This window comes from Leptonychotes weddellii, chromosome 6 (assembly GCF_054177405.1).
Source record: "Leptonychotes weddellii isolate Sample4059 chromosome 6, ASM5417740v2, whole genome shotgun sequence".
NCBI lineage: Eukaryota > Metazoa > Chordata > Mammalia > Carnivora > Phocidae > Leptonychotes > Leptonychotes weddellii.
In genome coordinates this window covers 69,233,187-69,246,395 of record NC_138374.1, presented here as the reverse complement: position 1 = coordinate 69,246,395, position 13,209 = coordinate 69,233,187, and the positions used below count along the sequence as shown (strand labels likewise).

The following is a 13,209-nucleotide window of genomic DNA, read 5'->3' as shown; positions in this document are numbered from 1 at the left end:
AACCCATCCATGTCGTAGCATGTACCACTACTTCTTTTTATGACTGAATGATATTCCACTGATGTATAGTCCACCTTTTGTGTATCTGTCAGTTGATGGGCATTTGGAGTGATTCCATGTTTGGCTGTTGAGAACAGTGCTGCTATGAGCATTCATGTACAAGTTTTTGTTTGAAGACCTATTTCACTTCTTTCCTGGGAGTAAAATTGATGGGTCATCCTACGTTTAACTTACTATGAAACCACCAAACTATGTTCTACAGCAAGGTCCCTTGCAAGTCCGTATGAATTTTAGGTTAGCCTTTCTATTTCTGCAAAGAAAAGGCTGTTGAGATTTTGGTGAGGATTGCATTGAATCTGTGCATCACTTTGGGGAATATTGACATTTTAACAATATTAGGTTTTACAATCCGTGAACGTGAGATGTTTTTCCACTCACTTAGGTCTTCTTTAATTTCTTTCAGCAATGTTTTGTAGTTTTTGGTGTGCAAATCTTACATATCCTTGCTCAAATTTATTCTTAAGTATTGTATTTTATTTATTTTTATTTTTTTCAAGTCTGAGACCGGGAGAAGGCTGTTTTATTCTTTTTTTTTTTTCTATTAACATGTAATATATTATTTGTTTCAGGGGTACAGGTTTGTGATTCATCAGTCTTACACAATTCACAGCACTCACATAGCACATACCCTCCCCAATGTCCATCACCCAGCCACCCCATCCCTCCCACCCCACCCCCCACTCCAGCAACCCTGTTTGTTTCCTGAGCTTAAGAGTCTCTTATGGTTTGTCTCCCTCTCTGTTTTCATCTTGTTTCATTTTTCCCTCCCTTCCGCTATGATCCTGTCTTGTTTCTCAAATTCCTCATATCAGTGAGGTCATAAGATAATTGTCTTTCTCTGATTGACTTATTTCGCTTTGCATATACCCTCTAGTTCCATCCATGTTGTTGCAAATGGCAAGATTTCTTCGATGGCTGCATGATATTCATTGTGTATATTTACCACATCTTCTTTACCCATTCATCTGTTGATGGCCACTCTGGAAAACAGAATGGAAGTTCCTCAAAAAGTTGAAAATAGAGCTACCCTGTGATCCAGCAATTGCACTACTGGGTATTTACCCCAAAGATACAAATGTAGTGATCCGAAGGGGCATATGCACCCCAGTGTTTATAGCAGCAATGTCCACAATAGCCAAACTATGGAAAGAGCCCACATGTATTTTCCTTTTAGATGCTGTTGTAAATGAAACTGTTTTCTTAATACAACTCTAATTAATTTCTCTTTTAACTTAGTTGAAAGCAAGTCACTGAAAACCACTTGACTTGTAAAAGGAGATGTTATCCATTCTCACTCACCAGTGAGTCATTCCTTCCTTTGATGTCCTGGAGGTTTTTGGGTCATGGGGGTATTGCATCTTAGTAAGATTTTCCGCTTTCTTTGTGAGTATATTTTTTTTGGTAAGGAACATATAACTAGACATTTTTAGCCTAATATGAAATGCTCTGTCCTTTATATTGAGAATTTGTTCTCATATTGTTGTGGTTACTGATACGTGGTTTTAACTCCTTCATCTTTTATTGTAATTTTATTCCCCACACTTTCTTATGTTTTAAAAAAATTTATTGAGGTGAAATTCACATGCAAAATTAACTATTTTAAAGTGACCAACTCAATTCAGTGGCATTTAGTACATTCACAGTGTTATGCAACCACCTTAATTGAGTTTCAAAATATTCCCATCATTCTAAATAAAGCCCTTTACTCATTAAGGAGTTTCTCCCCATTCTCTTATTCACCCTATCCCTGGCAACCAGCAGTCTGTGTTCTGTCTCTATGGATTGATCTATTCTGTGTATTTCATACAAATGGAGTCATTCAGTATATGGCCATTTGTGTCTAGCTTCTTTCACTTAGCATGTTTTCAAGGTTCATCCATGTTGTAGTACATACCAGTACATTTTTACTTTTTTTTCTTTTTCATTGTGGTAAAATACAAATAACATAAAATTTACCATCTTAAACATTTTTTTTCTTTTTTTTTAGATTTTATTAATTTTTTTGATAGAGAGAGACACAGTGAGAGAGGGAACACAAGCAGGGGGAGTGGAAGAGGGAGAAGCAGGCTTCCCGCAGAGCAGGGAGCCCGATGTGGGACTCGATCCTAGGACCCCGGGACCATGACCTGAGCCGAAGGCAGACGCCTAACCGACTGAGCCACTCAGGCACCCCTACCATCTTAAACATTTTTAAGTGTACGCTTCAGTGGTGTTAAATACATTAACATTGTTGTGCATCTGTGCATCACTGCATTCATCTCCATAGTCTTTCATCTTGTAAAACTGAAATTCTGTACCTATTAAACAATAACTCCCCACTGGAAAGTACCTTGATACTTCCTGTTTCTGTAATTTTGATTACCCTAACTACCTCATATAAGTGGAATCCTGTAGTATTTGTCCTTGTGTGACTGCCTTATTTCACTTAGCATAATGTTCTCAAGATTCATCCATGTTTTAGCGTACTGCAGACTTTTTTCCATTTTTAAGGCTGAGTAATATCCCATTGTATGTATATATACATTTTGCTTATCCATTCATCTGTCCATGGACACGAGTTGCTCCATGTTTTAGCTATTGTGAATAACAATGCTGCTGAGAAAATGCGTGTACAGACATCTTTTTGAGACCTTCTTTTGGATATTTACCTTGAAATAGAATTGCTGGGTCATATGGTAAATTCTGTTTTTAATTTTTTGAGGAATCTCCATACTGTTTTTCACAGTGGTTGTACCATTTTACATTCCTGCCAAAAGTGCATGGGAGTTCCATTTTCTTTACATCCACACCAACAGTTGTTTTCTGTGTTTTTGATAGTAGCAATCCTAATGGGTGTGAGGTGGTATCTTATTGTAGCTTTGATTTGTATTTCCCTAATGATTCATGATATTGAGCATCTTTTCTTGTGTTTATTGACCATTTGTATATCTTCTTTGGAGAAATAACTGTTCAAGTCCATTGCCCATTTTTGAATTGGGTTGTTTGGGGTTTTTATGTTACTGAATTTTAGGAGTTTATATATTCTGAATCAGCTATATGACTTATAGCCTTTTTACTCTGGATAGTAACTTTTGTTGTGAAAATATTTTCACTTTCATGAAAAATTTGTCAGTTTCTCCTTTTGTTACCCAGGCCTTTGGTGTCTTATCCAAGAAATCATTGCCAAATCCAATGTTGTGTAACTTTTGTCTTATATTTTCTCCTAAGAGTTTTATAGTTTTAGGTCTTACATTTAGGTACTATATCTATTTTGAGTTGATTTTTGTATATGGTGTTAGGTAAGGGTCAACTTCATTCTTTTGTGTGTGGCTGTCCAGTTTCTCCAGTGCCATTTGATGAAAAGACTGTCATTTTCCCATTGAATGGTCTTATCAACCTTGTCAAAAATCATTTGACAGTATATGTGACGGTTTATTTCTGGACTCTCTTTTCTATTCCATTGGTCTATATGTTTTTATGCTGGTACCATCCTTTTTTGATTACTGTGGCTTTGTATTAAGTTTTGAAATCAGGAAGTGTGAGTCTTCTACTTTTGTTCTTTTTCAAGATTGTTGTGGATATTCAGGTTTCTTTAGATTCCGTATGAATTTTAGGATGAATTTTTTCATTTCTGCAAAAAATATCATTGGGGGGGCGCCTGGGTGGCTCAGATGGTTGAGCGTCTGCCTTCGGCTCGGGTCGTGGTCCCGGGGTCCTGGGATCGAGGTCCGCATCGGGCTCCCTGCTAGGCGGGGAGCCTGCTTCTCCCTCTGCCTCTCTCTCTCTGACTCTCATGAATAATAAAAAAAAAAATATCATTGGGATTTTGCTAGGGATTTCATTGACTCTGTAGATTGAGTAATATTGACATTTTAACAGTAAGTTTTCTAATCCACAAACATGGGATGTGTTTCCATTTATTTATGTCTTCTTTATTTTTAAAGCTTTTATTTATTTATTTGACAGAGACACAGTGAGAGAGGGAACACAAGCAGAAGGAGTGGGAGAGGGAGAAACAGGCTTCCTGCTGAGCAGGGAGCCTGATGCAGGGCTCAATCCCAGGACCCTGGGATCATGACCTGAGCCAAAGGCAAATGCTTAACGACTGAGCCACCCAGGCACCCCTATTTATGTCTTCTTTAATGTCTTCCAGCACTGTTTTGTAGTTTTTATTGTGCAAATCTTTTACATCTTTGGTTACATTAATTCCTAAGATTTCTTTTGATGCTTTTGTAAATGGAATTGCTTTTGTAATTTCCTTTTCAGATTGTTCATTGTTCCTGTATAGAAGTGCAACTGATTTTTGTGTGTTGACATATCTTGCTACTTTGCTGAATTCATTTAGTTGATCTAACAGCATTTTTTGTGGAGTCTTTAGGTTTTTCTACATATAAGAGTATATCATTTGCATGGGTGATTTTACTTTTTCCTTTTCAATTTGAATACCTTTTATTTCTTTTTCTTGTCTAATGCTGTGACTAGAACTTCCAGTACTGTGTTGAATGGAAGTGGAGAAAGCAGGCAGCCTTGCCTTGCTCCTGATCTTAGAAGACTAGCTTTCAATCTTTCACCATTAAGTATAATTTTTCCTATATTTTTTACATACATGGCTTTTATTATGTGGGGTTAGTTCCCTTCTATTCCTATTTTGTTGAGTGTTGTTATCATGAAAGATTGTTGGAATTTGTCAGATGCTTTTTCTGCATCAATTGAGATGGTCATTTTGTTTTTTCCTTCATTGTGTTGATGTGGTAAATTATACTGATTGATTTTTATATGTTGAACCATCCTTGGATTCCAAGAATAGATCTACTTGGTCATGGTATATAATCCATTTTATTTTATTTTTTAATTGAAGTATAATTAACATATAATTTTATATTAGTCTAAGATGTACAACATACTGATTCAGCAATTCTATACATTAGTCAATGCTTACCACAATAAGTGTAGTCACCAGCTGTTGTCATACATGATTACAATATTATTGACTTTATTTACTGCTCTGTATTTTTCTTTTTTTTTTTTAAGATTTTATTTATTTATTTGACAGAGAGAGACACAGCGAGAGAGGGAACACAGGCAGGGGGGGTGGGAGAGGGAGAAGCAGGTTTCCTGCCAAGCAGGGAGCCCCACGCAGGGCTCGATCCCAGGACCCCAGGATCATGACCTAAGCGGAAGGCAGCCGCTTAATGACTATGCCACCCAGGCGCCCCTGCTCTGTGCTTTTCATTTCCATAATTTATTTATTTTTTAACTGGAAGTTTGTAACTCTTAATCCTTTTTCTCAGCAATCTCCTACCCACCTCCCCTCTGGCACCACCAGTTTGTTCTCTGTATTTATGGGTCTGTTTTTTTTTTTAATTTGTTTTTCAGATTCCTCATGTAAGTGAAATCATATGGTATTTGTTTTTTTCTGTCTGACTTATTTCACTTAGCATAATACCTCACCCATTTTGTCACGAATGACAAGATCTCATTCTTTTTTATGGCTGAGTAATACTCTATTGTGTCTATATACCAAATCTTTCTTCATTCATCTATCAGTGGACATTTGGGTTGCTTCCATATCTTGGCTATTGTAAGTAAAGCCGCAGTAAACATAGAGGTGCATATATCTTTACAAATTAGTTTTTTTTTTCCTTTGGATAAATGCCCAAAGAAAGTGGAATTACTGGATCTTAAGATATTTCTATTTTAATATTTTGAGGAACCTCCATACTGTTTTCCACAGCGGCTGCACCAATTCCACTCCCACCCAAAATGCGCAAGGGTCTCTTTTTCTCCACATCCTCACCAACACTTCTTATTTCTTTTTGATCGTAGGGACTCTGACTGGTGTGAAGTGGTACTCATTGTGGTTTTGATTTGCATTTCCCTGATGATGAGTGATGTTGAGCATCTTTTCATGTGTCTGTTGGCCATCTGTATGTCTTCTTTAATCAGTGTTTTTTTGTTTTGTTTTGTTTGGTGTTGAGTTGCTTATGCCCTTTATATATTTTGGATATTAATCCCTTATTGGATATATCATTTGCAGATTTTTTTTTCCATTTACTGGGTTGCTTTTTGTTTCATTGATGGGTTCCTTTGTGCAAAATCTTTTCATTTTGGTGTAGTTGCAATAGTTTGTTTTTGCTTTGTTTCCCTTGCCTGAGAAGACATATCTAGAAAAACGTTTCTATGGCCAATGTCAAAGAAATTACTGGCTATGTTTTCTAATGGTTTTATGGTTTCAGGTCTCAAATTTAGACCTTTAATCTCTTTTAAGTTTATTTTTGTGTATGGTGTAAGAAAGTGGCGCAGTTTCCTTATTTTGCATGTAGCTGTCTAGATGTCCCAGCATCATTTGTTGAAGAGACTGTCTTTTTCTCAGTCTTTATTCTTGCTTCCTTTGTCGTAGATTAATTGACCAAATAGGTATGAATTTATTTCTGGGGTCTCTGTTCTGTTCCATTGATCTTTGTGTCTTGTTTTGTGCCAGCACCATATATTTTGATTACTATAGCTTTGTAGTATATTACAGTCCTTTTACTATGCTGCTGAATTCTGTTTGATAATATCTTGTTGAGGATTTTTACATCAATGTTCATAAAGGATATTGGTCTCTAGGTTTCTTTTCTCTTTAAAACAATTTATTTAAACAAATAAAGAAGAATTCACCCATTTCCCCCACTCCATCCCCCCACCTCTGGCAATCACCGATTTGTTTTCTGTATGAACGTAATTTTTTTTAAGATTCCACATATCGGAGAGATCACAGGGTACTTGTCTTTCTCTTTCTGGCTTATTTCACTTAGCATAATGCCACAAAGTCCATCCATGTTGTTGTAAATGGCAAGGTTTCATTCTTTTTTATGGTTGAATAATATTCCATTGTATATATATATACCACAATTTCTTTATGCATTCATCTGTGGATGGACTTATTAGGTTGTTTCCGTATCTTAGATATTGTAAATAATGCTGCAGTAAACATGGGGGTGTATATAACCTTTTGAGTTAATGTTTTTCTTTGGATAAATACCCAGAAGTGGACTTGCTGGATCATATGATAGTTCTAGTTTTAGTTTTTTGAAGACCCTCCATCCTGTTTTCCATAGCACCAGTTTACATTCCCTCCAATAGTGCACAAGGGTTCCTTTTCTTTACATCCTCGCCAACACCTGTTGTTACTTCTTGTGTTTTTGATAGCCATTCTAACAGGTATAAGGTAATATGATTGTGGTCTTGATTTGCATCTCCCTAATAATTAATGATTTTGAGAATCTTTTTAATGAACCTATTAGCCATCTGTGTGTCTTTGAATAATGACTATTCAGATCTTTTGCCCATTTTTTAATCAGATTCTTTTTTTTTTTTTTTACAAATGAGTTGTATGAGTTCTTTATATATTTTGGATGTCAGTCCCTTATTAGATATATTACTTGGAAATATTTTCTCCTATTTAGTAGGTTGCCTTTCCATTTTGTTGATGATTTTTTTCAGTGTGCAAACATTTTTAGTTATGATGTAGTCCCACTTATTTATTCTTTCTTTTGTTGCTTTTGCTTGTGGTGTCAAATCTAAAATCATTGCCTAGACCTATGTCAAGGAGCTTACCACCTATGTTTTTTCTAGGAGTTTTATGGTTTCATATTTTCCTGTTTCTTTGTATGCCTTGTGATTTTTTGATTGAACACTGGGCATTTGAATCTAATAATGTGGTAACTCTGAAAATCAGATTCTCCCCATTCTGCAATATTTGCTGTATTTTCTTATTGTTTTGTTTATTTTTATTTATTTTTTGATTGTCGTAGGCTTTCTCTGTGCCAAGGACCAGCCTGATGTGTAAACTTAATGTCTTCTTAGGTGTATTCTGAGCCTTTCCTTGGGTATGCACAGTTACTTTCTTATTCTCCTAGTATATGCAGTTGTTTTTGAATGTCTTGGTCTTCAATGTCTGGTTCTTGAAGGGGGAAAAGCAAAGAATGAAGGAGGAGAAAATGAAAAGGGAAAAACACAAACTGAAGGGGACTTGCAACAACTGGGGGAAATGCATCAACAGTGGCTGTGTGCCTCTTTGCATCTGTGTGATCAGAGACACCGGTCTGCAGTCAGAGCATGGGAACTTGCACAGAATCCCTTTATAATTCCTGTCTGTGTTGCATGTGTTCGTGGTGTGGATTCTTTAAGTCCTATGGTAGCTATGTCTTCGTATGTTTCCTTATGAGAATAACTTCTTTGAGACCAGGAAGAGTATTTTATTCAACTTGGAATTCTCAGAAACTAGGGCAGTTCCAGGTACATGTCAGCACTCAGATTTTTTGTATTAAATAACAAAATAATTCACCAATGGTATTTCTATTATTATTATTTTTTTTTACTCACAAAGTATAACACAAAATAAGCTATATAGTAGAGGTCCGTAGTAACATTTTCTGGCCAGTTTTCAACAGTAAAAAATGGTAAGAATTAGTCTTTGAACTTCTTTTTTTCAAATCACCTGATTCTGATCACTTCAGACTGAGCAGAAATGTGCTTTTCTAGGGATCCTTGTCATTCAGGGATGTGACTGTGGGCTTCACCCAGGAGGAGTGGCAGCACCTGGACCCTGCTCAGAGAACCCTGTACAGGGATGTGATGCTGGAGAACTACAGTCACCTTGTCTCAGTGGGTAGGTAGTGTTTGTTTCTCACGGAGACCCCCGCTATGTGTGTCTTTTTTTATTTACAGAAACTTGCAGAGTTTTTGTAGAATATAATAATATTTAGCTTTGGAATTTGGAGGTCAAGGTTGACTTACCTCTTTTGGTTATCAGAAGGAATTTGTTTTCTTCTCCCTCATAACAGGGATTAAGTTAATTTTTTTTTTTTTTATTATATAGTCTTTTGAGTTATTATGTCCTCCACTTTCAGAGGCCCTGAAGCTCATCCAGTTTGTCCCAAATCACACACCTCTCATTCACAGGGTGTTCCATTCCTAAACCAGAAGTGATCCTCAAGTTGGAGCAAGGAGAGGAGCCGTGGATATTAGAGGAAGAGATCCCAAGCCAGAGTGACCCAGGTGAGTTAGTACGTATGAGCCAGATGGAGTTTAGGAGGAAATTAGATCACAAAGGGTTAGTTCAGAGCTTTAAGGCCATTGAAATGTCATCAGGAATCACCTTTTAGAGGCTCTGGACCTTTGGAAGTAGCATGTTGACATGACTCAAATATTCAGTCACTGAATCATCCAGTATCTCCCAGTGTCACTTTTATACAGAAATGTTATCTTTTTTTCCCCTTTAGGAATAAATTATATAGCGTTAAGTACACAGATCTTAAGTGTACACACATGTACTATATATGTGTATATGTATTCTTACTGTACATATGTGTATATAGAATATTTATATATATAGTATCTGGCTACTTTGGTTCAGTATTATGTCCATGAGAAACATCCATGTTGTGTATATCATTAGTTTATTGCTTTATATTGCTGTGTGGCATTCCATTGTGACTATCCCAGAGTTTATCTCTTTATTATATTGTTAAAACATCGTTAGGATACATATTTGAAACATATTGTTTTGAAACATACTTGTTTTGAGTTTTGAGGTATTTGAAAAACATTTATAAATATTCTTGTGTGTGTCTTTTTGAGGAGGACATAAACACTTACTTCTGTTAGATGTATGACCAGAAATGGACTTGCTGGGTAGAGTAATCACATATTTAGCTTTAGCAATATTTTTTAGTTTAAACAGTTTTCCAGAGAGGTTGTACGGAATTGTATTGCCACTGACAGTGTATGAGAGCTTTAAATGCAGTTTGTTATTGTGAGCACTTGGTATCGTCCATCTAATTTAGCCATTTTAGTCATTGTGTTGTGCTATCTCATTAGGTTTTCATTCCCATTTCTCTGATGACTGATGATGTTGAGCATCTTTTCATATGTTTGTTGGCTATTTGGATTTTCTTTAGCAAAGTTAACTGTTCAGGTCTTTTGCCTGTATTGTTTTATTGGATCATTAGTCTTTTTCTATTGAATTATAGAAGTTTTAAAATAGATTCCAAATATGAATCTTTGGCAGATGTATTTATTGAAAATACCATTTCTCAATTATGTCTTGTCTTACCATTCTCTTGAGGACTTCTGATGACAGTTAAAAAGACTGTCCTTTCTCCTGCTGAATTGTGGTTTTATCTTTGTTATTTATCAGGTGACCATATATTTGTGGTTTTGTTTCTGGGCTTTCTGTTTTGTTCCATTGGGTGATTTATCCATCTTCTTGACAATACCATTGTCTTTTATCTTTATAATTTAATTGTAAGTCATGACATCTGGCAGTGTTAGCCTTCTAGCTTTGCTATTTTCTTCAAGGTTGCCTGGCTATAGCATGAATACAGAATGTTGCCAAGAACATTTTAATCTACAAAATATATTAAAATAATTTCTATGTTTCCAGATATTATGGACAATGCTGTGATACTATGAGCTTTTGCATCTTCATATAAATTTTAGAATCAGCTTGTCAGTTTTCACAAATGCGCGTGCACGTGTGCGTGCACACACACACACACCCATATGCCTATACCTACTGTTTTAGGGCTTTTATTGGGATTACATTGATCATTTTGGAGAGAATTGACATCTAATGCTAGTGTATAGAAAAACAGTTGGTATTTGCACACTGGCCGTGTATCCTGCAACTTTGCTAAGTTTACTTATTCTGGGGGTTGTTTTATAGATTTCTTAAAAATTTTTAGGTCAATAATTGTGTTCTCTATGAATAAAGCCAAGTTTACTTCTCCTTCCTAATGTTTATACCTTTTTTCTTTTCTTTGCCTATTGTACTGGCTAAGAATGACAGTAACATGTTGTACGGAAGTGGTGAAGGTGAACATCTTTGTCTTATTCTTGACTTCAGAGAGAAACTATTGAGTATTTTAGAATTAATTTTGATTTTAACTGAAGGATTTCTATAAATATGCCTTATCATTTTGAGGAAGTTCTCTTCTATTCCTAATTTCCTAAGAGGGTTTTTGTTTTTAAAGATTTATTTATTTATTTTAGAGAGACAGAATGAGCATGTGCGTGGTGGGGAGAGGGAGAGAGAGAGTGTGTTAGAGGGAGAGAGGGAGTGTGTTAAGCAGACTCCGTGCTGAGCAGGGAGCCCAATGTGGCTCGATCTTAGAACCCTGAGCCAACCTGAGCCAAAACCAAGAGTCAGATGCTTAACTGACTGTGCTACCTGGGTGCCCCCCCCTTTTTTGAATCATGAATGAGTATTGGATTTTGTCAAATACTTTTTCTGCATGTATTGAGATAATCATGCTTTTTCATATTTATTCTGTTAATATGGTGAGTAATCTTGATTAATTTTCCAACGTTAAGCCAACCTATTATGTCTGAAATATATCCTCCATCATAATGTATTTTGCTCTTGCAATCACTGAATTTGGCTTTTCACTATTTTATGTAGGATTTTTCTGTGTGTGTGTGTGTTCATGAGAACTATTATCCTTAATTGTCCTTTATTGTAATGTTTTCAGGTTTGGGGTTGAAGATTGTACTACTTTCGTAAGATGAGTTGAGCAGTGTTTTATACTTTGCTATTCTATGGATGATATTATGTGAGATTATGTTATTTAATGTTTGATAGATTTCACTTATGAAGCTTTTCTGGGTCTGAAGTTATCTCTTGGTGGAGATTTTAAATTTCAGACTGTTAAATTTTTAGTATTTTACCATAAATACAACACATGAGGTTCCTGGAACAGAGCAGATGAATTAGTATTTGCTTAAAGCTAAGTAACAACTTTGTGGTTCCAGTGTACCTCAGTTTCTTACTCTTGAAGCAATGAGACAGAAACCAGGTGTTCTACACAAAAATACAAAGTTGGTATTTTGGGTGAAAAATACTGATAAAATGAATGTGGGTGTTTCTATAGAAGGGAGAGGTAGCTGTCCCCCTACCCTTTTAAAAGGAGAGAGGAAAACCTTTCCTCCCTTGGGAAGGATCCTGAGTTCACACTCTAACCCTTTGGACTATGAGTACATTTCTTCAGGGGAGAAAGAAGACCATTGTCTCCAGCCTTATACCCAGGATGTCACCAGGGCCCCCAGTTCCAGCGCCCCCACTGAAATGTGAGTCTCTCTGGAGTCTGTCTCTATCTAATTAGTCATAAATTACTTTCCAAGCCTCATTCTTTTACTTTAAGCTCCAAGTTTTATTGAGATTTGCTCAAGAAGTCCTAGCTGTGCAGAAACAAAATTTATTTTCCCTACAGCCCCACACAACCACTCATTTTATTTCTGACTTCTTGCCAGTTTTTCCGTATGTGTGCCATTCCTCCATAATTTTGGTTTAGTCTTTAACCATCAAGGTCTATCTTAGAAAGCTAGATGCTCTTCAGGTATTTCCATTCACTTTTTTTTTTTTACCTGGCCCAAGGCATCAAACCAGGGGCTGCATTCGTATTAGTATTTTGCCCAGACTTAGCCTTGGCCTGCAAGAAAGAAGTCCGTGGCACATTCTGTTATCCATAGAGCTCTGGCCAGCCTGTTGAAGCTGACTTGAATGCCTTCCAGGCTGCGGCCGGGTCATGAAGCATTTCACCTCAAGACAGGAACAGATTCTGTACCTCTTTCTAGCAGAATAACCACACTATAGGCAGTAAACCTGCTCCCAGAGGGCATGTCTGAGGTCTGTGCACCACCAGGTATTTCCTCAAATACTTGAGTGTTTCTGATAACCACCCCTGGGTGCAGATCACACTTAGATTGCAAGTTAATGCCTTATTTTCACACATGCACACACGCAAGCACAGTCCCAGAGGGTACACCTGGAAATAACGATTTTGCAGTTGTTAGGCCCCCAGCATGACTTCTCACTGTCTGGTAAGCTTTAGACTCCCCATCCCCAATACCAGTCCAAATATTTGATTTTGTCCTATTTTCAGAGGGACTTCCTGAAGGCAGTCCCCCTTGTTCATGACACCATTTCACTTGCCCCCCTTCTCTGGTGTGCATGACACCTGGAGGTGTTCCACAGGGAAAATGTAGGAGCATCAAGCAGGGATGTTGAGAAGTGAGTTGCTTCTAAAATCATTTTTTTCTAGTTATCCTTCAGTTCTTGAGTTCTAATTTAATACAGAGAATTTCAGTTTCTTGAAATAAATTCAGTTGCTTGAAATTTGTCGATAC

At 36.7% G+C, this 13,209-nt stretch overlaps 1 protein-coding gene across 2 annotated transcripts in view; it reads left to right on the top strand.

Moving 5' to 3' along the window:
* ZNF37A (zinc finger protein 37A) overlaps positions 1–13,209 on the top strand; it is a 29,922-nt gene that overhangs the window by 3,560 nt on the left and 13,153 nt on the right. Inside the window, exons 2-4 of one of the 2 annotated variants that reach the window (XM_031031969.2) lie at positions 1,297–1,361; positions 8,566–8,692; positions 8,986–9,081. In XM_031031969.2, the coding sequence (XP_030887829.2) occupies positions 8,659–8,692; positions 8,986–9,081 (130 nt within the window). In that variant the 5' untranslated portion in view covers positions 1,297–1,361; positions 8,566–8,658. The remainder of the gene's footprint in view (positions 1–1,296; positions 1,362–8,565; positions 8,693–8,985; positions 9,082–13,209) is intronic. The other variant, XM_031031967.2, reaches the window with a different exon arrangement.